Source organism: Tamandua tetradactyla, chromosome 3 (genome assembly GCF_023851605.1).
Source record: "Tamandua tetradactyla isolate mTamTet1 chromosome 3, mTamTet1.pri, whole genome shotgun sequence".
In the NCBI taxonomy this organism is placed as follows: domain Eukaryota; kingdom Metazoa; phylum Chordata; class Mammalia; order Pilosa; family Myrmecophagidae; genus Tamandua; species Tamandua tetradactyla.
The window spans coordinates 192,111,056-192,137,792 of NC_135329.1; the positions used below are offsets into that span (position 1 = coordinate 192,111,056).

Below are 26,737 nucleotides of genomic sequence, written 5' to 3' on the forward strand. Positions count from 1 at the left end.
GAGAATGAGCAGCTGGATGACTGGACGACTGGACGTCTGAAGAGCTGAACGCAGCCTCTTTAGGTCATCCGGCAACTTGAAGACCCTCAGGGGACCTGGTGCCCCACCCGCCCAGGCAAGCCTGAGGCTGTCCCAATGACTCCACTCGCCCGGTAGATGCTGCAGGACGCTGGGGTTCCTGCAGACACCAGTCTCCCAGCCGAGCTGCGCAGAGTGGAGATGCCGTGAGCTCAGCTTCCCTGAGCTGTCCCAGTGGACTGTGAAGTCCCTGCTCATGTGTCAACATTGGGATGAATAAGGGATAGTGTGCTGCTGGGCCCCGCGGGAAGAGCCAGAAGGAGGAAGGGGCCCAAGAAGAAGGGAGAGAAAGAACGATCCAGAGAGAAGGTATGGACTCTGCTCTTTATGCCACTGCTGAATTGAAATGAGTTAAGAGTCATTTCATAGCTTTCCTCTTCCCTGGAAGGAAACATCAATGGAGGGTTGGGTAGAAGCTGAAGGTAGGATTCACCTTGGCCAGAGGTGCCCAGGTATTAAAAGCTCACAAGGCACTGGAATAAGTGACTGAAGAACATTCTAGAAACGGCTTCCTTAAAGCACTGTCCAAGGTGGAAACTTATTCTTTGCTTAAGGTGGATGGCCACTTTAATGCTAAGGAGTGGGATTAAATAATGATGACAAAAATAGCCTTAGTAGTAGTGACCATGCACTGAATAGTCAATGCCCTAAGTGTTTCATGTACCTTAACTGATTTAATCCTCACACCAGCCCTATGAGGTTGTTACCCACGTGGAAAGCGGGGCACAGAGCAGTAGAGTAAGTTGCCTGTGTCCACATGCCAGCGTGGGCTTTTGTGGGTCTTCAGTGGGATGGAGGAGGGGTAACCAGGTCCCAGATCAGAGGTGCAGTCCACTGCAGCCACTGTCTTCCATTTGGGGGATCCCTCCGGAGAGCCCAAGCCCTTGACTTCATCTGGGTCCTCTCTCTTTCGCCTTGGTTTGTGGTCTGTGGTTGGTTGAATTATATACCCCAATGAACACGTTCTTACTCTTAATCCATGTCCCCATGGGAGTTGGAAATCCAACTTCTCGAAGATGCTACTTTTAGTTGAGGTGGGGCCAAATGAACTGGGGTGGGCCCTAATGGGCACGAAAGAAGGTCTTACAAAGAATGCCTGGGAGTCATAGAAGCAGAGGAGGGAGAGGACAGCACTGTGTGGTGGCAGGCAGAGGGACAAGCCATGGGGCCCCAAGGCTGGCCGGCAGCCCGTACCAGAACGCCACAGGCTCTGGGAGAAAGCAAGCCTTGCCAATACCTTGATTTTGGACGTCTTCCGGCCTCAGAACCGTGAGCTCACAAATGCTGGCTGTTTAAACCAACCCAGTGTGGTATTTGTCATAGCAGCTCAGGCAAACTGAGACGTAGGCCCAGGAGACTCATGAGCCTCAGCCTTTGCTTACCTCCCCTGGGCCCTGGCAGGAAGCTGACGCAGGCTAACTGAATGCATAACTTTATTAAATAAATGCTTTGTCATGACAAAAGACAAAGATTGAGGAGTAACATAAATTATAAGTTGAATAAATAGAATACAGCAATCTTCACTTTTTAATAAAACGTGAGATCCTCTGTTTGTTTGTTTTTTTATTTTCTGAAGTACAAAATGCTGAACAGAAGCCAAGTTCGTCCACAATCAGGTGATTTTTTTTTTCCCCCGCGTTTTTTCTTCTCACAAACTGTTTTTTTGTTTGTTGGTTTATTTATTTATTTTTTCATTCCTTTCACCAGTAAAGACTATGAGCATTTATTTAAAATTTTAAAAAATGAAAAGAAAAAAGAAGAGAGAACAGAGCTATGGTATGTATGTCAAACTACAAGGAACTACAGTAATATGTGCTGTGGTTATTGCTGTTTTTTTTAAAAAAAAAACCAGTAGGCAACTCGGAATCTGAAGGAATCTTGTCTGACAACTGTGCTATCCATGTGGGCTACTGTGTGGTGGAAGGTGCCGGACTCAGGCTGCTGACCAGGGACCAGAGAAGTGGGGTGAGTGGGCGCGGGGAGCTGGGAGCCCCTGCCCTCTGCCCCTCCACGCCTTCCTTTTCTCCATGCAGAAGCAGTTACTGAGAGGAGGTCAGAGTCTGTGGAAATGGCTACACTAAGTACTCCATTAGAAAACCAAGACAGTATTTTTTTTTTCTCTAAAGAAACAAAAATCTAAAAGGAAAAATAAAGTGGAGCAATAGTGCAAAATACTTCTTGCACTTTAGTGGTTTTAAAAACAAAGACAGTACAATGCCCAGGCTGCTGGTTGGTAAAACCCCCGTTCCCTTGTCCCACCACTTTTTAAATGTAGCCTCCCTGCCCTTGGCAGCCAACAGCTTCCTCTTAGTGACCGGGGCCTTTCTTCTCCTTGCCCCCCCCCCCCCCTGAAGTTTCCAACTTTCTGAGTTGGTGGGGAGAGGGCACAGGTTGCCCACCCCTCGAGGGGGCTTGGCAGCTGGCGTGGCAGCCCTGTTGCAGCTAACTAGCTTGGTGGTGGACAAGCAGAGGTTGAGGCCCCCCTCCTCCAGAGGAAATGAACTCTGAAGAGTTCCCATGCAGACCCCAGGGGTGGTGATGGGGAAATGGGGTGAGAGGAGAGGAGGGGCAACCACAGGGGACCTCCCGTCCCTGCCACCCCAGTGTCGGGGTTGAATGTCTCCAGGCCTGACTGCTGAGGCCTGGCTGTCGGAGATACTACCCAACTCTCCCTTCCCCACTCCCAGCTCTGCCTGGCGGGGTCCGTGCAGGCTGAGGGAAGGAGGATCAGTCCTGGCAGAGGTAACTTCTCCACTGTTGGAGTGACGCGTGAGTCAGAATGGGGAAGAGAAGAGACCTCCCAGGGGGTGGGAGGACAACACTTTCATGGACCTGAGGCCATGGAAGAATTTACCAGTAACCCAGAGTCCAAGGCTTCTAGGTGAGTAGCGAGTTGGCCAGCGACCAGCTTGGAGCCAAGGAGATGACTGCCCCGTTCAGGGCCTGACGTTCTCATACCCTTCCAAACCTGCCTTCCTTCCTACCCTCCAAGGGAAGGAGCCTCATCTTTCCTTCGAGGACTCTCTTCCTGGGGTCTCCCCACCCCAGGCTAAGGCCAGATCTCCCATTTGGGAAGTTTGGTTCCACAAGTCCATGAAAGTGCAGCTTCCTCTAGGGAGTGGCCTGCTGCACAGAATCACCCTCTGCAAGCACTGATAACTCATAGGTTTGGATCAGTAGGCACGAGCTTTGGAAATCTCAAGGGTCTGGTGGAGTTCAATCAGGCCATAATCCCCCACCTTAGGGCTAACAGTAAAGAGCCAATGTGAGGGACAGAGGCCCATTCAAAGTCCAGCAAGCAGTTGGGGGAAAGAGGGAGCCCCCTCTCAGGAATCAGGTCCAGCCTTGAGAGGGCTGGGGGCGGGGTTATGCAACTCCTGGCTCAGTCTCTTCTTAGGGGGAATAGTACCCCAGTATCTACTTGGCAGCAGCATCCACTGCTCAAGATCCATAGAAAGAATGGGCAGAGAGAAGACTGAAGTGGAAAAGGTTTAGGTTACTGGCCTAAGACATATAGAAATGTGAGTTGGGGGTTTGGGGACAGTCATGCAGAGAGATGGGGAATGCTGACATGACAGGTTGAGTAAGTTCTCACTGTTGGCTTCCCCATCTGGCCCTTTGTCTCATGAAGACTGAACATCTCTCCCCCATACCCAGCCCACCGTCCTGTTTGGAGGAGTCAGAGACACCCCCCCCAAGGTCCATGGCTGTACATTTTCCATTAGCTGTAATGTATTTGCTTCTTTGCTGTCCCTCTTGGTTGCCTCAAGTACATGTTTGAGTTGGGCCTCCACTGTCAGGCCAACTGGTAAGAGTGGAGAGAGCTGTGCCCACATGGAAAAAGTCTCCTTTGCCAGTGTCCAAGCTCCCTTTCTTGGCAGGCTACCTCCAGTCTTAGAGGACAGCCCCAAAGACTGTCCAGGAAGTCAGTGGAGAACAGATTTTTCTTGGTTCAGAGTCTGGCTGCCATAAGACAACTTCCCCTAAGCATCCACTCCTGGTCCCTCCTGGACCTTCTTCCTTCCTCCACCCAAGAGAGGAAGCACGGACTGGCCAGCATGGATGAGGAGCCGGAAAGACACTTTGGCTGCAATCGCTCACTGCAGCCTGAAGGTGGGCATCTGAACACAAGTCTTGACGCTTCAATAGCATGGCCAGTCTCTGTGAATCTTTGTTCCCTTCCAGCTTCCACACGCCAGAACCCACTTAAAGTTACCCACCTTCCCTGACTCTATGGCCTGGATTAAATTCATTCCTGTTTTACAAACTGCTCTCCCATTTTCATCTGTCTTTCCTCTTGAATCCCCAGGGGGCCTAGAGAGTGGGGAAGCCGAGGAAGTTTCTACTGAAGGCCCCCTTTCCTTTTCAGTTAGCCCCCTGTTCCTCCACTCCATCTACCCTCACCTGAACAATCAATGTTATTGTTTCCCCTGTATTTAAGTTTTCTCCTCCATCTTCCTCTTGCCATCTCTCATGCCAATCTTTCTCCTTCTCGGCCAGTGGGGAGACTGAGAATCCTTCAATGCAGGCACTGTCCAGAGGAAATGAAAATGAAATGAACTTGGGACCTGCTGGGCTCTACTTCGGGGTTGAAGGTTAAAATGGGATGTACAGGGAGCATGGCGTGTGCACCATCGAGCTTGGTGGCACACACATGCACATATGATGAACACATGTGCACGTGGAAAATAATTTTAAAAATCCTACAGTCTGTCCCACAAAGGCTTGAGTTTGTTGCTCGTGGGAAACTGGTATTATGGTTTGTATCAGAAGAATATGCGTTTTCCTAGAATGAGGAGGCTCCTCAATGTCTCCTAGGAACTATGTTCAAAAGTTAATGCAAACCATTGAAAGAAAGGAAGAAAGAAAAGAAAGAAAGAAAATAGATTTATATGCCTATATATGATATTATATGGAGCTTTGGAGGTAAATACAAGCCCACTTTTTTTTTTTTTTTTTGCCAGCCTATCCTCCCCCAGAGGCTGTGCTAGTTGGGAATCCAATGAAATGAGGGGCTGAAACCACACCCTTGAGCCTGGAGGAAAGAGTCTTTCCAATATTAGGGCATGTATTGATTTCTAAAAGTCTGCATGGGGAGTGAAATATACACATACCTGTAATAGTTACGTATCTGCTGAGGAAAACCTAATATCACTTAATTATGATGATTATTTTGCTTTGTTTTTAAAAGGAATGGAATGCATTTTAGTTTTGATAAATTTGGGGGCCAGAGAACACTTTGCTGGAAGTAAGGAGAGAGGAAGGACAGGTTCGAGCCATCCGAATTGCTGGCTGGAGGAGGAGATGGATCCAGGAGAGGTGCTGGCAAGTTTTTGTCTTTCCCTTTCTCCCCCAGCCAATTCAAACTGGGAAAACTCCAAGTGTGTCATGGAAGGCCACTTCTTGGACCACACGTTCTCTTGCTTAAACCTCTCCCAACCCAGGCCGAGGGCTGGATGCTAAAGATGCACCCAACCATGGCCCCAGGGACCTTCCTTCCTGCCCACTTTCTTTTCTTTTCCTTAACTCTCTGCATCTTTCCCTCTCTTCTAAACATATGCTTTTTGCCCCTCTTTCCCTCGTTATTCCTCTCTTCCCTTCCCTACTCATTCGACTTGCATCAAATAAACAAAACAAAACAAACCAAACCAACAAAACAGTGTTAAAGGGGGCTCCCCTAAACTTTTCACATCTCTGCTGTCGCCATTTTCAAAGTTGAGACCTTGCTAGAGATTCCGAGGTCCTCAGTTTCCTCAATATCTATATATATTGTTTTCCCTTAAATGAGATGAAATGAGTGGCGTCCTGGGAGTGGAGGGAGGCGCTGGCTGGAGTTGGGGCTGGGGTGGGGGTGGCAGGTGGGGTTGGGGTGGGGGCAGGAAAAAAAGGACGGGGAGGGAGCGCATCACTCAATGTTACTGCTGTCGAAGGTGTGGCACTGAAATTCTCCTTCAATGTACTCCATGCCCGGCAGCTTCATCCCGTACTTGTCCACACACCAGCAGATGCCACGTTTGCGGCCGCGGGAAGGCTTGCACTGGGGGTGAGGAGAGCAACAGGCGGTGAGGACGGCAGGGGCCCAGGGCTCTGCTCCTGCCTGCTCCTTCCTGTTTCCCCCACCTGCAGAGGGTTCAGGGGACTCTACCCAGCTCTGGGGTTCTGGTGTGCCCGTTGCATTGGGAGAGCCCCAGGAAAATATGAATTTAGGCAGTCTGCCCTTGGGTAGCTCCCCCAGACTCTTTTCTATGTTACTCCTTGGAGTTCTCAAGGAGGACCTTTTCCACAGCTGCATGATCTGACAGTAAAGACATTAGTGATAATTATAGGAAGCATCACACGTGCAGTTTCATCACGGACACTGTTTATCAGCCAGTGAGACAGCCCTTACTGTGATAGCAGGTGCTGTTCCATGTGTCCATAAAGATGACAGATTCATTCTTCCTCATAAGCCTCAGCAGAAGCCCTGTTGCTCCCCCATTTTACATGCAAAGAACCAGAGGAGTGGCTCCATGAAATAACCAGGCTGAGGAACACCACACCGCTTGCCGGTGGTAGAGCCAAGATCTGACCCGAGGTGGTTTGGCTCTTGACCTCTCACCTGGACTCTGAGTCCCCTTAAGTTCTCAAAGTGGTGTCCCCTGCCCGGCAGCACCAGCTTCACCCGGGAACTTGTTAGAAATGCAGAACTCTCAGAATCCAGCCCAGCCCTCCCAGCCAGAAGCCCTGGGGATGGAGCCTGGCCATCTATCTTTTAACAAGCCCTCCAGGTTGCTCTAATGGCCTGGACAGGGTGAGCAGTAGGGCTGAGAGGCCCTGGGTGCAGCACTTCAAAAAGCCCAGGGTCACTGGTTAACCTGAAGGAGGGTTGCCCCAGGTGTGTGGCCTGGGTATGTAAGGGCCATATAGATAGGATTTTAGCTAAATAAATACATGTAAATAAAAATTAAGAGAGATAGCTACATAAATCAGAAACGAATAAGTGCCACATCCAATCCGTGATGTGATGCAGTAATGGAACATGTCCTCTTGAATTCACACAAACAGAGTGACTCCATTAAAATGGGAAATACCACGCTTGTGGTATGGGGCTGGCTGGATGTGATTCAGCGAACAGTAACGATAGACAAGTCATACCGCTGCCTGAGGGAGAGGTCTCCCGCTAGCCCCTGTTTAGGAGTCCTCTGAACCTGGGGCGCAGGAGCCCTACCTGCTTCCTCTTGTAGAATCCTTTGCGGTCACAGTTGGGCAGGTACACGGCCCGGGGCACCATGCGGGGGCTGGCTTTGAGCTCCTGCAGGGAAGCCTCCATGTGTCTGCGGCAGGGGCCCTGCATGTGGACGGAGAAGCATGAGCTAAGGACCAGTGCAGAACACGCAGCCCAGGACTGGGGTGGTGGGAGGTGGGGGCTAAGGGCCTCCAGGGTGATCGGTCCAATCGGCTGCTACCAAAGACCTTTGCTCCCCGTCACCTGCACTCCCAGGGGCATATGCAGAACCCCATCTGGCCAGACCTGTATTTTCCCATTTGTCCTCCATGCAGCCTGCCCTCAGTGCTTCCACCTGGCTGAAGAATCCAGCTCAGAGATGGCCCTTTCTGGAGGCTCGAGGGAGAGTGGTCAATCTCTAGGATGGTTCACAGTTCTGGGGCAAGTTGAGGGGGCGGGGGTTCACACACCTGGTCTGTGTGGCCAGCTGGTGCATGCTTTGCATTAGCACGCCCCTCCTCTCCCACTCACTTGTCCAAACTCCCCCACCATCCTGATAAAGGTAAGCTCAGAAAATCCTCCCCCAAGTCTAAGTTGAGTTTCAACTTAGAAGCCCAAACTCCTGCCACGAATGCCCGTGCATGAGCAGTGCATGGTGGAGGGGCCACAGGGGGCCGGCGTGGAGAGAAGCCTCGGGACTCACCTGCTCCGACTCTTGTCTCATCTCGGGTGCAGCGATGACCCGGGGGTGGGCGGTGTTCTCGGCTCCACCCACAAACTTGGACTGGGTCAGCTTCTTTCTGCGGTCCTTCTTCACAGCCTCGGCCTTCAGCTCGGAGATGCGGGTGTGCTTGGGCCGGAAGACCTTGGGTGAGTAGGTCTCCTCGGCCATCTCGGAGGTGGTGGGTTCCTCGTGCTCCCGGGAGTCTCTGTCTGCAGGGACAGGTGAGTGGAGGGTCAGCCTCGGTGGGCTGCGGCACAGAGGGCCTGGGGCTGGGGGGTTTGGGGTGAAGGGAGAAAGGAGGGGTGGAGTAGATGAGATCTCCGCCCTTGGGGGATGGAGGGAAATAGAACCAGGGAATACGTGTTACCCCTCATTTGAGTGGTGGTGGGGGTTCCGGCATGCCTGGAGCCAGGCACAACATCTAGGCAGACTTCCTGGGCCAAGAGAGTCTTGAAAATGTGGCACAGGTATTGGTGGGGAGTTTTGACAAGGAGGGAGAAGACATTCTGGGAACAGGAAAAAAAGGTAAGGGATACCCCTCCCTCTCAGGAAGCTCTAACCGCCCCCCCACCCCCACCCCATCTGAGGGCTCAGCTCATGGAGCTGGTTTGCTTGCTGGGGAGATAGCTGAGTAGATAGGGTGCTGGCTGGAGGTGGGTGGAGATGTAGGAAAAGTATGGACGTCTGGCTAGGGCAGGCACAGAAAAGACTGGGTTTCTGTTCTTTGGGAGGTCTCTGAGACACATTTGGGCTTGGGGACTGGGGGGCCAGTGGGTCCCAGGGGTCTGGAGCAGGAGGGCGATGACAGGAGGGAACTTGGGAAATGGTGGAGGGGACAGGGCCTGGGCAAATGGAACACTGAGCTCCCGCCCCCTGCTCTGGCTCAGTGCTCCAGGCCCTCGGAGCCGGGACATTACTCAGCTGCAGGCTGAGAGAGGCCGACAGCTGGCGGGGCTGGGGCAGTTATATATAGACCGACTTGGTGATAGTCTATACTTAGTTGACTTATGACCTTTAAAGAAGTAGGACTTTGTTCATTTATGTGTCGGTCTGTTAATTCCTCCTTCCCCTGGCCTACTCTTGGCCCACAGATTTCTTGCTTAGGCATCCTTTCCTGGGGCCCGTTTACCCCTCAGTTCCTGGACCCCACGGGCCTTGGTGGACCCCAGGTGGGGAGACCTTAAATTGCCGCTACCTAGTGGGCTAGGGGTGACCGGTTTGCCCAATGCAGAGAGCAGGGGGAGGCGGTGGGTGGGAGCGGGGAGGGCGTGTGTTCGTTGCTCTGTTTTCTTTTCTAGATGCTGGAAAAAAGGAAACAGGGCTTGGGGTGCTCTTAAATAACTCAAATGGGGTGAAGGAAATTCCTGTTGGCCACACACTTCCACATCCACTCTGGGAAATAGAAGAAAGGGGAGGAATTCAAGGAAGTAGGGAGGTGCGAGGTGAGAGAGATGCTTTCTGAGAACACAGTTTCACATTCCCCAGGCAGGAGCAGAAACTTGTGGCTGAGCTCGCAGCCCAGGGAAGTGCCAGGTGTGCGTTGGGGGAGGCAGCTGGAGACCTGGCCTAACCTGGTCAGCGGGCAGGTGGCAGGAATCACCCGGACACCTGTGTCTCTCTTGGTGTAGGATGTGTCAAGTTTAAGGGGTATCCGGTCTTTTAGGCCCTGGCATGGAGGTTCCCGTCCCTGAAGAAGCTTCCAAGGGCTTGCAATGCTCTGGGTGGTTAGTTAATTTGTGTTATTGTCGAGAGAGGAAGGGAAGTAGTTACCGGAAGGGAAAATGAAGGGGAGAAAGCAAACAGCAAAACCGTGGTCAAGCTTGGCCTGACCAAAATTGAGCAGGAGGGTCCCAGAAGACTCCCTTCCCCACCCCCCAGGGCCTGTCCCCCTCTCCCCAGCCGTGACTCAGCTTTATCGCCGTCTTCTGGGACATGGTGGTGTGCCCGTGGGATAGTGAGTGATGCTTGGGGTTGGCCAGCTCTTCTTCATTGTGGGACAAGTTAGAACGGGGCGGCGGGTGAGGGATGACGAAGGGAGGAAGACCAGTTTGGGGGACTTTGCAAATTAAAAGGCTAAGACTGTCCCCTGGCTACACAGGTCCAAACCCAAGGCTCGAGTCTTGCGGAAGGAGGGGATGAGGTGAGGACTGGTTAACTGCAGCGCCCGGCGTGTCCCATTCTAACCCTCACCAAGCAGCTGAGCACTGTTGGCAAGAGCCGGCCGCCGTGGAGAGGCTGGGGCATTCCAGGGTACATGGGCAGACCCCGTCCCCAGCCCAGATTGTAAACAGATGTAGTAAGGAGCAGGAGGGAGAGAGGGCCAGGGGTGGGTGTCCACCAACGTGTGGAGGAGATGGTTCTCAGGAACATTCGTGGGGCTGGGCTCATAGGAATTGCCTCTTGGAGGGGAGATGCCCAGGAAGCTGCTCACTCACCCCCGGTGGCTGCACCAGCTCCTGCATCCCTCCAATAGACCATTTCATCTGTCCCCCGGCGGCCAGGCACAGACAAGTACATATACCTCTCCCTTGGTGTGCTTTCTAAATTCTTAAAGGCATCAGGGGTGGGTGTGTCACCCTATCCCTCTCCGGACATTTGTTTTAGGGGGTCTGCTCTGTCCCCTCGGTCAGAGTCATTTAAGCTCATCCTCTCTCTCATCACTTTTTAGAGCATTTTCTTAGGAGTGCTGTGAGCCACCCTTAACCTTTAGTCACCCCCCCCCACCTTGGAGGAAGAGGGGGATGCTTTGACCTGGGGCCAAACCACAGATGCTGGGAAATGTAGATTCCTGTATCTTTCATTAGGGAACTTTAAAATAATTTTTGCAACCCCTCCCTCTGCCACCCCCCCACACGGTGGGTCTCCTCAGGCCATACCCTCCCCAGGTGGCAGGCTCCTCGGCTGCTTCTGAAGGGCAGGCTTAAAGGTTTGATGTGCCTCCCGGCTTTCGGTGCCACCTAACCCCGTGGGACCTATTACTTAGGCAGTGGGAGAGTCGAGTATCAAAGGTACTAAGCAGGACCTTGTGGTCACCTATAGGCTCCAAAGAGTCAGTGGAAACTTGGAGGGGAGCCAACACAGAGCCATGAAGATTAAAGGCCTGGAAAGTAAGACGGCAGCCGGGATGGCAGAGCCAACTAGCCCCACTCAGCTGCTTTGTGGCCAAGTCATAAATAGGCTTTCGATGTTGGAAAGGTTTGGGTTTTAGATAAAATGAGAAGGCATAAGTAGCCTGGCTATTCCTGGGCTATTTCATCAAGAGAAAACGGCCCAAGGCGGCAGGAGGGATTTAGGCAGGATGTAAGGAAGGACTTCCTGGTACAGGTTCCTCTGCAGATGGACAGCAATCCAAGAAACCTAGTGGGCTCAGGCATGGGTTTCACAAGAGGGGCAATACCTCCAGGAAGCCAGCAGATGGCGCAGGAGACCGATGCCACACAAGTCCAGGCACCTGTTTCTCGTGCCTCCTTCTCCTACTTCTCTGACAATCACCCAAATCCTCTCCCTCTCTGTGTGCTTCTCCAGCATGCACTTAGAGTCAGGGAGGTGCACAAATGAGAAGGGGAAAGAACCTGTGCTAGGGGAGGGTGGAAAAGGCAGGTGTTGGTGCTGGCAGCAAGGCGGGACCAGGCTTATCTGTGCATAACTCCCTGCTGTTTCTTTCATCTGCAAGTGAAAAATGATCAGGGAGGGATGGCAAACGTATCTAGGAACTCACTCCCTAGCTCTAGTTGTCATTTTGAGAGGCGGCTGCAGAGGATGGGTATGTGGGATACATGCTCCTCCTGGAAACCAGTCAGGGAGGGACCCTTTATTTTCATGATTTTAGGAAGGCAGTGGGTCTATCAGATGGTCCTGATATTTATTCTCAGGACAGGTCCTGGATATACCCTGGCTTCTACCCCCCCCCCACCCCGTGCTTCCAATCAACGTTTCAATGCCGCAAGGCCCTGCTGTGTTCTGGTGGCCCACTCAGTCCCTCCTTCGCCCATAAGGCATTCTCCACTCACACCAGGGGCAGCAGTATTCACAAACGCCCCCGGCCACGTGAACGTGAATTTCAGGCCCATGCCAGCTGCTGTGGATCCAGAGGTGCTCAGGTGTGGGCACCGCCCAAGTGCCTGCTCTCTACCCAAGCTCAACCAACCACCCTCTTCAAACCTGCCCTCTTGCCGCTATTGTGCTTTTGCAGGAGTGATGGGTCAGCAGCAGAAGCAGCAGGTCCATGCTCACAATAAGCGTTCTGTCTCTACCCTGCTGTTTCGTCACAAAAATGGGGGGTCCAGTTGGGGACCTGTGGCCCTCTGAAATCCCACTTTCCACCTTGGGGCTCTTAGCCATGCCCTGACACCATGAATAGCCGGGTTCTGGGCTGATAGTAGTTTCTTACTCTATCTTGACTTCATAATCAAACTTAGGAGAAAACTAGGTGGCCCGGATATTGTAAATTACTTTACAGGAATTGCAGAGACTGAGGCGCCATCAGAATTCATGGCCCAGGAAGAATGAAGGGCTTTGCCTGGCCACAAGGACCTGGGGGAGGAAAGTCCTTCTTTGTATTCAGAAGACAAAGATGGAGACACCAAGAATCTCTCTACAAAGAATGCAAAAGGGAGCTCGGTTTCCTCTGGCTCTCATCCTAGCTCTCTCTGTGGAATTTAAATTGTAAACTTCTTAAGGGCAGAACTTTGCCATTTATCTTTGTCTCTCTAGCACAGGGTATTCAATAAATATTATTTCAATGGAGAGATATATGAATATGCCTAAGAGACAAAGAGAAGTAGGTCTAGAAGCATTTCTGTAATACCAGCTCGGGCAAATTAGAGTCCAGTGGATGCCTCGATAGGTCATTTTGTCCATGTCCTCCTGCCTTAGGTAAGAGAACTCTGCCAGAGAAGGGAGTGGGGAGGCAGAGATGGGCTTCCTGGGAGCTGGAAAGGAGATGCCCTTTGGATTTACCAGGCTTCTCTTTGTTCTAAGGCTACACTGTCCAATTCAGTGGCCATTAGTCACACGTGACTATTTAAATCAGTAATTATTCATTAAAATAATTTTTAATAAATTAAAATTTCAGCTCTGCAGTTGCTCTGGCCACATTTCAAATGCCCAGTAGCCACATGCGGCTGGCGGCTATGGCTCTGGACAGAGCAGAGAGAGATTTCCATCACTGCAGAATGTTCTACTGGGCAGTGCCAGTTTGAGGGCACGGATCCATGCCTGGGTATGGATGAAAATACCAAGGCCCGGGCTAGACGCCCCCACCCTATCCTATCCCCTCCCTCACCTTGTTTCCTGGCCAATGATGGTTTGGCTGCTCACTGTGTAGAAAAATGTAAGACGTGTTCCAGTCTCCTGGAGTCAGACTGTTTCCCAGCTGCAGGCGCCAAATGACTCAATTACACTGTGTGTACGTGCGTTTGCATAGAAAAAAGGGACAGGGACAGCAGGCAGGGGCTGCAGAGCCTTCCAGGGGAACCGCAGTGTCCCTTCTCCTACTCGTGCCAGCACTGACCAGCGTCTGCCTGCCCCCAGTGTCTCTTGGAAGAAGCTGCTTTCTTTTCCTCTGTGGTCAGTGACAGGCATGATTGTTCTGGGCTCTTTTTAACCCGAATTATGGGCTGAGAAGAAAGCAAGCATTAGCCTTTCAAGAGGAAAACAAACCCAAACAACTGTCATCCTAAGAAACAGACCCAAGAAGCGAGGAGGGCCAGGAGAGGGTACTGGAAGCAAGTCTTACCGGCTTGGGGTGAGTGGCAGAGGCAGGGAGCAAGCTCAGACTCACACTTACTGGACGAGGGCAAAAGACCCACCCAATTAACTCCTTTGCAGGCTCCGTCCATTTCAAATTAAGAGAACTAGAGTGGTTAGGTGCTCTAAACCAGTCGTAAAGTTGGCCACGGTGGGAATGTAAAATCTCCATCCCAACTAAAGGACTAAAAATACTATATAGTCTGGTGGATAAACATTAAGAATCAGCGAGCCAGACTGCCCGGGTTCAAATTCCAGCTCCACTACTGAATAGGGAAGTTACTTCCCCTCTCTTTTTCTGGTTTTCTCAGCTGAACATGGGGAGGAGAACAATAGCCTCTTTCCCACAAGGGTTAAGAAGAATGATGAGTTGATATGTGCTTAATTAACTCCTAGCACTGCCTCTGTTTTCTGAGGGTCTTTCTTTTGCCTCTCACCTTCTTGGTTCCATCAACTAAAAATTTGGTTGCTGTGGCACCTGGCTGACAGGAGTCAAACAATAACTCTATTCTTGTTTCCAGAGAGCCAGATCACCAACCCCACGTGAGGAGGACTTCTGCACAAGTGCATCAGGAAACTGGTCCTTGCAAAACTTACCCTGGAAGTTCTTCCCTCTGTCTAATCCAATTCTTTCATTCTGCAATAAAGCATGAATTTCCTTCCCTGAAGATGGAGACAGAAAATTGATCCATCTACCGTGCAGATGTGATGAGTGTTAAGCTGGTGGCACTCCTAGAATGAAAGGCTGGGGTCCCACTTAAACATCCCCTACTGTTCAGGGACAAGAAATAAAGAAAGATTCTCTCCATTTTTTTTTTCTCCTGGGGCCAACCTAGGATTCAGGGGCTTATTTTCGTGGCACATTTCTTAGTTCCTGGCATAGAGTTAGTGATAAATTTACACATAGGAAATAGACATTTATGCACATCTCCAAAGATGAATATCTCCAGCCGGAATTCTTGAAGAGTTGGGAAAGGGGTGGGGGGAGGTGTCTGTTGAGTACTGGGTGACCAGAAGGGGGCAGCAGGAAGCCGACAGCACTGTCTCATTTTCCCTGGTGGCCCTAAAACAGGCTTTGCTTGGGGTCACACAAAGGGGTGTTTCAGTCACAATGAAAGGTCAGACTCTTTGGGAGCAGGGGGCGACATGGAGGACAGCAGTGCCCTCCTCAGGTGAGGGGGGGCTCGCCGGTGGCCTCTGCCTTGTTCACTGAGGTTGACACCAGCAGCACCTATGGCTACTGAGCACTTGAAATGTGTGGCTAGTACCATTTTGGAAATGAACTTCCAAAACTTATTAAATGTTAATTAATTTGAGATTAAAAACCAATACTTGGTTTGGTTATGTTGTACTGTGTTTGCAATAAACCGGCTATATGCATCTACTTTTTCATCTGTAAATTTTATGAAATCTAAATACAAATAAATACAGATGAAGTATTTCCGATGGAAACATAGCGTGCAGATTGAGATGTGTTCCAAACATAAAGACTTCATTTGAAGAAAAGAACATAAAATATCTCCTTACTACTTGCTTATTTTGAGTAATAATTAATAATTAATAATTTGAGATAATAATTTGTGCCTATTGAGTTAAAATATGTTACTAAAATCAATTCTACCTGTTTCTTTTCACCTTTTTCTAAATGTGGCCTCTTTTAAATTTAAAGTGACATATGTCACTTGCATTCTATTTTGATTGGGCAGTGCCAATGTAAGGAATCCAGAAGGAGAGTCATCTTTGCTGGGGTGACAGAGAGAAGGTACAGCTGTGAGGCTGTAATCTGAGCAGTTTCGGATAAATGGAACCCACGTGGAACATCTCCCACCACCCCAGCAGAGGTCAGCTGGATCCTGAATTTGAGTGCAAATTCAGTCTTGGGTCTGCCCGGATCCGACAGTTTCAGTTGAGGGGTCAGAGATGAGATCAACTCTTTATCTTATAGCTCTCCCAGGGTTTATCTACTAGCAGCAGCTCTCAGCTGTAATTCAGAAGAGGCTCATCTCTCCCCTTGCACGGAAAGACCTCCACCATACCTGCGCATGACCAAAAACAAGCTGCCCCTCTTGCTCCCTGCCTTATCAGCTTTGCGGCACATGGTTTTCTCTTGCCCTCGGAATTGCTTCACTCACCCCAGCCTGCCCCAACTCAGATCACGTCACCCTGCTTGCCTGGTCCCATGGGAAGCAGGCCCCTGCCTTGCTGTGTCCTTAGAGGTGGCATGCATGCCCCCTGCCCAGCCTAGGATAGCGGGGACTGCTCCCTGTTCTTTGGTGGGGCTAAACACCACCCCTTCATGTCCCAGCACCCATTCCCTGACCAAACCATTGGCCTCAAACCAGTTCATGGTTTCCATGAACATGTGGGAAAAAGGATCCAAACAAAAAAAAATTATTAAAAATAGAGGGGGGATGGCCGTGGGGAGTTGGGTTTTCTGCTTCGGGAATACTTCACTCCTTCCCTTACCACCCCCAAAATAGAGCATCTCTAAATTCTGAGCTCTTATTTCATCTTTTAACACTGTCCCTGCCACTGATTTTGCACAAGTCACTTTCCACTCTGGACCTCGGCATCCTCATCTGTAAAATGATGGCCTGATGGCAGTGATCGCTGTGGGCTCCCTCCAGCTTTAACATTCTTTGGCCAATACCCAGACAATTCCTGGAGAGAAGTAGTTAGGGCTGAGCTAAGCAGAGTGGCCAGGCAGGAAAGGCCACTTTTCCTCTCGACAGAGATTTCCTGCCACTCCTCTGAATTTACTTTAAAAAAGAAAGAAAGAAGAAATGACGTCGGATCAAAACACATGGAAAGAAACGGAATTGGAAACAAAAGGGGAGTCTCTTTTGTTGGGGGAGGGGCAGGGAGTAGAAGCCAATGGGGCTTCATTTGTTTACTTATTAATTTTTGCATATATGTAATAAATCTTATTGTTTGGGGGAAATATAACCAGATTACAATTTAGGGGTGATCTCTGGGATTGCAAGTTTTGGATAGAATGTAGCAAGTTGCAAACCACAACCTCCCTCCCCCACCAGGTGCCTACTCATCTCTTACAGCATCCATCTCCTGCACACTCTTGTCCCCTCCATACTTTGCTTCTGTACCCCTCCCCCGAGTCCCCCATGGGCACTTGGTCCCTTTGTGGTGCTCCAGTTTCCAGCTGCAGTTTATCTGGAGCGTGATGATCTTGTCTCCAAAACTTTACTTTTCCCATGCATTAAACAGCTCAAAATTTCATAGCTATTACTTAGCACAATGTCAAAAGTTTAAGTAAATGTCACCTCCTCTTCCTGCTCCTAACCTCCCCTCCCAGCCCCATGAAGGGGACCAGGGAGGGGTTCCTCCAGGGACTCCTGCTCTCATGCCCTTTGCTCCAAACCTCACAGTGACCGCCGGCTTCTGGGGTCAGCCCAGTCCTCCCACAGCTGCTGCAGGCCCACCTGCCTGCTCAGCTCCAACCCAAACTCTAGGAGTAACTCACAGCTGCTCTGTCTTTCTTAAAACTCACACCCTCCAGGGATGCATCCTCAGAGTTGGGGTGGGGAATGGAGAAAGGCAAGAGAAAATAAAAAAAAAAAAAAAAAAAAAAAAAGGAGTGGGAGGAAGGCATAAGAGAGCCTAAAAAGAGAAATGGAGAAATGCAAAGAAAATGATCTCTCACTATAGCCAATTGTCCTTCCAGTCTGAGCTGACACAGCAGAAAGAGGAAAAAGAAAAGAGGAAAAAAGGAAAAGTTAAAGCACCGTCTCTCGTATTGCCAACTCCCGCTCTGGTTGGCTCAGGGTACAGGCAGCCTCTCAGAGACTCGTTTCAAAGGGCGGGGGTGGGTGGTGGGTGGTGGGTGGGGGGGTGGTGCGGGTGGGAAAGGAATTTGGCTCCTTCATTTTTCCAGGATCTTGTTCAAACCAGACATAAATTTGGCCAATAATCCTAACTCTGGAACTTGACTTCAACATGGCATTTGGACCTGGCTTGCAACTCAAAGATGCAAGGAATGGGTTCATTTTTAATTTGGTAATTTCTTTCTTTTCCCCCCAGAAGGGTATTTTCTGCCTCTCTTTCTCTCCTATTTCTCAATGACTGACGAGAAACCGAGAATTTCCATCCCCAAACCCAATAACAGGCATAACGGGAAACTCTGTAAGGGTTCCCTGACTCCCCCCCATCCCGGGTTATTCTGGCTGGTTCCTCTGGCCCACTGCGTCTCCCTGCGTGCTGCTTCGCGGGGTCTCTTCCCGCGCACCTCGCACAGGCTGGGGTTCTCAGGGCTGGAGGGGCAATTGGCCTAAATCCTGCCTCCTTGACTTTGTGCTTCTTCTCCTACTCTCCTTTCGGTCTCCAAGGCCGCTCAGGGTGCTCTAGGTGCTTCCTTGAGCACACACACACTCCTGCGTGTGCACTTCTCATCACATCCCAAACTGGAAGTCTCACCAGACCCTGGCAAGTCTGCTCGGGCGCCCAGAGAGCCACGAGGCCCCTCCTCCAAACGTCCAGCGCAGAGCCGGCTCCTCCCTCTACTCCATCCAGCTTGCCGATATTTATCGCGCTTGGCCCAATAAATAGCTCCGGTCTCTCGCCTCCCCGGCCTCTCATACACCGCCCTCTGTTTCTGTATCTATCTCTGCTCCTGAACTGGCCAGAATAAAAGGCAGCGGCAGGCGCACTCCCAGCGCCCGGCTCAGGGCCGTCTCTGTCTCCAGTTGCTCAGCAACGCGCCGAGCAAAACACCAGTCTCAGCCCGCCCGCCCTCTCTTCTTCCTCCCAGAAGCTTTGGCTGCCTGCCACCTCACTCTCCGCGGCTCCCCATTTCTGATTCTAGAGTGCACTTTTTTTTAAAAAAATTAAAAATATATTTCGCAACCTCTGGATGGAGGGGGCAAAGTCAAGCTCGCATTGCTCAGATTTGGCGCGCGCGCTCCTGCGTGTGTACGTCCGTGTGGGATGAGGCAGGAATTTTGGCGGAGGAACCCAATACTTTCCTTTTCCATGTGTCTCTGCGCCATCTCTAACTTCTTCGGGTACCCAGCCAGCCGTTCTCGGGCCGAAAGGACAAGGCCGGGAGCGCCCACTCCCTCCCCATCCACCCGGGAGAAAGGCAGCGGCCGGGGCCACCAGCCGAGCGCAGCCAACCGGCAACTGCAGCCCGCCAGGCACCTGCCTCATGCGGAATGGAGTGCGCCACCAGGGCTAGGGCTGTGGCGGAGGGAGATTACTTGTTGGCTCAGAGGCATCATCAGGCAGTGCGGATTGAAGACGGTGCTGCAGTGAAGTCTAGAGAGGAGACTGCTTGGGACATGTTGATCCGGGAAGTTGGATGCGCCTATTTGCTTTTGCAGCAGTTGCGCGCGCGTGCGCCCCGCGCGTACACCCTCTACACTAACCACATCATACTGACCATCCGGCTGGGCAAAAGACCGTCCTGGATGCGGCTAAGGGATACCTCGCGTACTTTTGGTGTGACTGGATTGTTACTCAGAGTTCTCGATTCCAAGCCAGAAAATCAATTCATACCTTTTCCCTTTTCCCCGGTGCTAAGCTTTTCCAAATCCACATTCCCCAAGATGAGGGCGGGCGGGACCGCCTTTGAACAGTGGCTCTTATTAAAAAATAACCCCGCGAGTTGGTCTCTGGAGGCTTCTAGGCCTGCACTTCGCCTTTCTCTTTTTTTTTTTTTCAGATTGCAATCCAGAGGGCGACTGCTTCCTGCAAAGTTGGAGGGGAGGTCTAAACCTGATCCTGGGCGAGACTAGGAAAGCTCTCCTGACTCTTGTCGAGGGCCAACTCACTCCACTTATAAGCTAGTGTCGGTAGTTTGCATTTAAGAAAACTCCAGCTGGGGTGCTTGTGCCTAATGGAAGGGAAAGGACAGGCGGGCAGAAAGGGACTGCACCAATAATAAATTACTTGGGGTAAAAGTTATTTCGTCAAGTGTCTTAGCCCCGCTTGGAGAGATTCAATAACCAGGCTGAGGTCTGAGAACCCAGACTTTGGTGGATAGTGCATTCAACTACTAGTTTTCTTGAAATATAAGATCAGGTAACTACAAGAAGAAACCTGGCCTAAGGGGGCAGAACCGTTCTGATTGAACAAGTAGTTCTGTCAATCATTTATCCCCTAGCCTCCTGGCGCCGAGAACTTGGGGGCGGGGCAACTTGGAAGCTGAGAGAGGCTCCCGGGGCGTGGCCTTCTGTCTCCGCCCCCTTGATTTTGCATTCTGAGTTTCAGGGCCCCTCTTGTGCATTTACATCACACCCACTTGTGATCCTGTTTGCAAGATCGGGGGTGGGGGTGGGGAAGATTAGCAGAGGCGGGGAAGTTGGGATGTGTGAATTTCTTTTGCCCGCTTGCATCCCAATGCCATATCCACCTTTCTCCTAGGTAAAATCTGAACTGCGGAGGAAAAAGAGGAACTAGAATCTGGAACGGAATACCAATCCCTTCCATTCTCCCTCTCCCCCCTGGACCCCGCCCCCACCGCGCGCCTGAAGTGTTCTTACCGGTCTTGGGAGGAAAAAAAATTGCACTTTAGTATATTTCACTATCTATCACAATCAATCATATCCAGTTAAAAGCAGTGGATGTGCACGTGGGAAGGGGGAATCAAAGTCTCCACCCAAAAGGCATGAATTACCTAAGGTGTCTGTGGAGGGATAGAAAGGCCGGTGGGGACGGGCGGTGAGGGACGGGGGGCTGGGAGGGACAAAGGTGGAATTAGCTCAGGAGATGGGTAACGCCTCCTTCTCCAGGATCCCAGTTTAAACAGCGATTCTAGCAAAAAAAAAAACCTTTTTTTTTCCCGGAGTCGGGGAAAAGGTATGACCATGGTGGGGATGCAGGAGGGTGTTGATAATATCCTTTCATGCTGGAGACTGAGTACCAGGGATTCTGGGCTTTGAGGTCGAATATGAATTTAGAGTTAGGATTCAGCCGTGGGGAGGAGTGGGGTGGGGTGCGGGCAGGGAGAAGGACAGGGATCGAAAACTGGGAAAGGCTCTAGATTGCAGCCCAGGGTAGCGGTACCGGCCAGGGCTCCAATTCCGAGGTACCAGGACCCTCCCCGCCCAACTCCCGGGCTGCACCCCGGCTCCAAGCCACTTGCGGGGCAAAGCGCGCGGGTTCAGCCCGTTCCCTGTCCCTCCCCGCCAGTGCGCCGTGTAACTGCTGGCACACTGAGCGCGCTCACCGATCTTGGCTTGCTCGCGGTAGCTCTTTTCGTTGAGGCAAACCCCGCGGCCGTGCAGCAGGGCGTGCAGCGGCTTCTCCTCGTCCTGCCGGGGGAGGCAGCGCAGCCCCTGGGCGCAGCGCTCAGTGTAGACGCCGCACGATTGCCCCTCGGCCAGGGCGCAGGTCATGCAGCAGCCGCAGCCCGGCTCCTTGACCAGCTCGCAGCCCAGGGGGCTGGGGGGGCACATGGACAGGGCTTTCTCGTCGCAGGGCTCGCAGTGCACGAAGGAGCCCAGGCCCTGGGCCGGCCCCGCGCAGGCGACCAGCAGCAGGAGGACCGTGGTGATCATCATCTTCTCGGAGTCTCCCCCTCTACCTCGGGGCGGGGCAGGAGAGCGCAAGTGCTGGGAAAGAGGGGCCGATAGGTGGCCAGAGACTTTTTTGTTTTAATTTCTGGCAGGTAGAGCAGGTGCCCTCCCTCAGACACTTGCAAAATGCAAGGAGAGATGCAAGGTTGGGGTGCCTGCAAGCTAGCCCCAATTGCAAGGATTAAAGACTTGCAACAGGTTGGGGGTGGGTGGCTGGGGGAAAGCGCCAGGTGCACGAAAAGTGAAAAGAGGCCAGAGAAACCCCCGAACCCGCGCTGGTCAGAATTGCGGGGGCTGGGGGGAGCCACAAAATTGCTCACTGCCAAGCACCCACCAAAATAATGCACTCGGAGGCTGTGGAAAAGGGAGGAGGAGGAGAAAAATGGATTTGTCTTTAAATTTTTTGTTTAAAATCTAAATTACACCCAGCTCCTGGCTAACCCTCAGCTGCCAGCGGCGCGCGGCTGCCGCGGAACAGGTAAAAGGGCTGCAGCGGAAAGGGTGGGGAAAAATGTTGAGAACAAGAAATTAAAGAGAAAAAAAAAGAACAAAGCAAAAAAGCCCTACAATAAAAAAAGCCTAACACCTCTTTGCTCCCACTTTGCCACCACCTTTTCGGAATTCGCAGGTTCTGCGTAAAGCCCGGAGAAGGGTGCAAACTGAGGAGGGGGTAATTAAAAGGAGTTAAAAAAAAAAAAAAAAAAAAAAAAGGGAAAAACCCCAGGCCGCCTCGCAGCTTTTTCCTAGCTCTTTTCCCCGGCAGAAGTTTCCAAAGAGACTACGGGCTCCGGTCGAGCAGGCGCTTTTAAATAGACGGCCCCTGGCTGCCAGCCAGTTTGTAGCTGCAATTTGAGCTCCCCAACACCCAACCCAGGCAAGGATGCCAAGGAGCTTTGCAGCACAAACTCACATGGGGTGGGGGTGGGGAGGGGCCTTCTAGACACACGGGGGCTCCCCTTCGCGCCCTGAACAGCGCCCTCCTCCCCCCGGAATGTAAGAAAGGGGCACAGGGACAGGGCTTGGGCCCCTGAAGGCGGGGGTGGGGGGAGGCAAGTGGAAGAGAGCTCTCTGGAGCAGGGTGGACACAATGAAGAGAATAACTCAGTCTCCCCCTCCCTCCCACCCCTTAACTAGCCAAGGCACAGGCTGGAGGGAGAAGCATTTTCTTATTAGCCAAGTGGATATATACAGTACAGGGGAAATTCTTCCCAAGCTTTGTAAAACGACTCTCTGCAAGTGTCTAAGTTACCATATAAATCTGTGTGTGTGTGTGTGTGTGTGTGTGTGTGTGTGTCTTGGGGGCAGGGGGTGAGGTGTGAGAAATGTAGAATGGCCAGCGATGGGTGGAGAGCTAAATGAAAAAAAGAAAGAAAAAAACTCTGGAAGTCACCCCAAAAGTCTGGGGAAGGGGATTTAATTAAGGGTGTTTCTGTTGCTGGTGAAGTGACTGCCTTTCGTTAGGAAGCCATTACTCTCCTTTAGCTACATTGTTGGCCCAAGGAACCTGTGTACGTGTGTGTGTGTGTGTGTGTGTGTGTGTGTTGTCTGTATTTGCAAGAGCAGGAAGGAGCCTTCACACAATTCCACATTGTTGAGAGTGGGAGTTACAGGGGTTGGAGCTTTGGAGGAAAAGCTGTTAAGTCTGACAACCTAGTCCCGTGTCCTAAAGTGTCCTGTTGTGGGGTTTTTAGATGGAAAGAAGGCAGATTAGAGAGATGATTTTCCTCCATGTTGTTTCAAAGGGGTATTTCTACTGAGCAGGGCCACATCTCTGGGTGACAGATGAGAGGGAGACCTCATTATAAAGTTAACTGGCACATGCAGGTATATACCAGGAAAATGAGGGGACAAAACCCGAAGGACTTCTTCTGAAGCGATCCTGACCAGGGACAATGACCCCCTTGAAACCTCAGACACCTGTGCCCCCTCTTTTCTTTAGTCAAATGAAAGAAACAAAATCTTAAAAGAAGGAAGATGGTGATGTTTTCGCTTTTTCTGAAATTGACAAGCGTGGATTGCACAGCCTGGTCAAAGAGAAATGAGCCATTGTTACTGTTCCTTTTGAGTGTACTTACGCCCTTTGCATTTCCTTTCTTTTCAGAAATGCTCTTTCCTTTGGAGAAGGGGCTGCATTTCATGAAGTTTGCCACTAGACTGCACCCTTATCTATGATAAGAATTCTTTCTGCAGAACTGCTTTGAAGAAAATATTTCTCTTGCTGTTTGGATTCAGGAGCAAATCGCTTCTTGTTTTGAGCACCCCAAGATCCCCATCTCTTTCCTCATTTATCTACTTGCCGAAAGGCACATTTTAAAATGAGGCTAAAGTTGAAAGTTCTGCTTTTGCTTGTATTGCCAAAGGGATTTTAGGTGTTGGCTAGGGGAGAGGGAGGAGAAACTGTATGAAAAAAAAAAAAAATTGCAGCAAGGCTCATTCCCTTTGCATCTCAACTCCGTGTGGAGGCTTGGTAAGACAGGGGACAAATTGGCATTCAGAAGCTTGGTTGAAATATCTTAGGAGCAAGGGAGATCCTGTGCTATTTTCTTATTTGTGTCAAGTTCAGACTAGAAGTGTGGAGACCAGTAGGTTCCATGTGTGTGCTGGTCTTTGCCCCTATTTCTGCACCACCTTAGCAACTCCGCAGACTCTGGGCACGCTGGTAGCATTTAAGATGAATGGGGAAATTGTGGTGCTCTTTCCAAAGAAATATGAGTTGCTTTGTCCCAGCCACCCTGTATACTGAGAGACAGCCACCAGTGACATGCCTTTTTGTCTAGCTAGCTTCCAGTGTCTGGAAAATAAGATGTCCGAGGACAGGTAAAAGGAAGAGGGGGTGATTCATAGAGAAAAGGAAAAGGATAGAGAGAAGAGCTGGTCCTTGGGCTGGGGCGGTAGAGGGGGGCAAGAAGGGAGCACGCTTTGCACGTCTGTAATGTTAAGCAACCATTCTTTATCTCCACTTAGAAATGGGCTGATGTCATGAGGGATTTAGGGTTGATGAGAGGACCGGAGCTGCTTGACTTCCGAGCGATTGTAAGAGAAAGAAGAATTCTCAGTAGTCTTGGATTGTCTGAAGTGATTTTGTGCAAACGCAAGGATGGGAGACTGGCCAGATGAGTTTTTCTTCTGAACCATAATTAATGTGTGATTGTGGAGGGGGAATGTGTTGATTCCGTTTCTACAGGATGTTGGATTAAGGAGATGTCTTTCCCTCTCCTCTCCTTCCTGAAGGCCTAGACCTGTTCCCAGTCACCTTTAGTAGATTGATTTTGGAAAGAAATAGTTTGCATAAGTGAGTTTAGTTGGGAAGACCTTATTATTTCCCTCCCAGGGACCTCTTTTTTGCTGATTTGGTTTCCCTGCCACAAATTTATAACTCCAGCACATATGGGTTTTGATACCTATGAACCACACCTTTCTTGGAGAAGTAGGGTGTTAAAATTATCATCCACTTGTGTCATATTTCCCTGGAGACCACTCCTCCCCATTCCTTTCAAAGATTGAAACCAAAATTGCACGTTTAAACCAAATTTCAAGAAATGCAACTGAGAAAAAGATTTGTGCTTATATCTGGACAACTTTTGAAAGTGTGGATAGCATTTTAGTTTTGTAAATCTTCGGTGAATTTCTATATGAAAGTTTTCAGGAAAGAATGCTACCTGATAAAATGGTTTGAGAAAGTCAGAAGTTCAGGAAGATCTAAAGGATCACGTATTTTTCTGGGTGGGAAGGAAAAATAATGACATGTAGAGCTCTTGTTTTCAATCCTTCCTAGGCACTGCTATCGCTTCTCTTCAGGACAGGCTTGTCTAACCCATTCCCCTGTTTTAAAGACCTCATGAGCTTGACACCAGTTCCTTTCTCAGGTGCCAGTACACATCGGGTGTGCTAATGCGGCCACTTCATCCTGATCCAAACTAAGGTTCCCGATCTTCAAAAAATAAAGGACGCTGTCATTTAGGTCCCTCCCCAACTAAGGGAACTTCAGCAAGACTGAGGTCTGGGCAAAGAGCGTCTTAAGGCAGCTTTGTTGTAGTGACGTCGCCGAAGGCTAGGTGGCAGAATAGATACACCGCTGAACATGCTCCTCCTTTCAGGCTGAACCAGACAGAGGTAGGAATCTAACTATGGGGATGGGGGTGGTGGGGGGGAGAAACATACAGGAACACCCCGTGGGTCCATTTGTCCTGTTACCCCAGTCTAAGCCTGATGGCTTTTGCCAAAAGAACACCCACCCGGCCTTGGGTACACAGTCCTCCAGGTTCCACGCAGACATGTACGTGAGTAATTTATCTTGCAGACAAAGTAGGACCAGATCAGAATTTGATTACTTTAGGTTCATCAAAGATTTCCCTAAAGCTTGTTTGATGAATAATTAGAGTGTGATCTTCAGTTAAAGTGACTATAAAATATCTTTTTTAATTAAAAAGGTTAATCGTTATATTTCAAACACATACAACAGAAGATAATCTAACCTATAGCCTATATGTACCATATGCATTGCACATTTAGCACATGGTAACAATTAGTCATAATTGTTTGAGTTTTTGTTCTAAAGGAAATAAAATATAACAGATAGCACCTAACCACCTATCCCATTCCATTCCTGTCTGCCCTCCCAAAGGTAGCACTATCCTAATTTGCTTTGTATTCTTTCTGGACAAGGTTTCTCTAAGTTTAGATGAAATTTCTTGTGGAACAGAGTGTACAGTGATTTGGAGGATGAAACCATGTGCTACTTGAGAGTTAATTTCATAATGGCACTCCCTGTGGTGGCCATTTAACTGGAGTCTAAATTGACCCTAGGGCTGCCTTTTGAAGAAATGGGAGCCAACTGTGACTCAGAGTGATTTATATTTCTATGTGAGCAGAATGTAAGTTAGTAGTTTAAGAAATTGACATTTAGGAGGCCTCTGGAGCAGTTCCAGGCAGATAGGGCAGATCAGGGAGGGCTCCAACAATACAGTGTCTTTGGACCGGGAGCTTTCTATCTTTTTGTATCATTGGATCTGGTGTGTTCCTACAATGGACAGCCCTGAAGCTGTGTTTGAATTTTGGAAAAATGAGATTAACCTGGAAAAGTGACCTATGATGACTTAGAAGACAATTGTTGGTAGATCAAGAGCTAGGAGAGAGAGAGAGATGGGCTAGTGGGAAAACACGGAGTTGTATGGAATAGGAGGAGAGAAAAGGAATGTTTGCTGCTTGAAGCAGGTTGCATATGATACATCTGAGCCACAAAAAGGCCAAATGAAGTTGCAATGCACGTTTAAAGCTTGGTTTTCATCACAGTTCAAGAGGAAAAAATGGTGAAAACTAACTTACTGCTGCTAGCCGTGGGATACATTTCTGTGAATTAAAATGTGCCCTTCCTTAAGATACTGTTCTTCCAGTTGTCAAAAAGATATAAAATACAGATTTTTTTTGGAGCAAGAAACTTCTCAGCCCTTT

At 50.1% G+C, this 26,737-nt stretch overlaps 1 protein-coding gene across 1 annotated transcript; it reads right to left on the bottom strand.

Moving 5' to 3' along the window:
* Positions 1–1,494: 1,494 nt before the first annotated feature.
* Positions 1,495–22,008, bottom strand: IGFBP5 (insulin like growth factor binding protein 5). The gene is made up of 4 exons (XM_077155078.1): positions 20,938–22,008; positions 7,986–8,215; positions 7,286–7,405; positions 1,495–6,115 (listed from the first exon to the last, which is right to left on the bottom strand). The coding sequence occupies exons 1-4, from the start codon at positions 21,269–21,271 to the stop codon at positions 5,984–5,986; spliced, it is 816 nt and encodes a 271-aa protein (XP_077011193.1). The 5' UTR covers positions 21,272–22,008; the 3' UTR covers positions 1,495–5,983.
* Between the last annotated feature and the right edge of the window lie 4,729 nt (positions 22,009–26,737).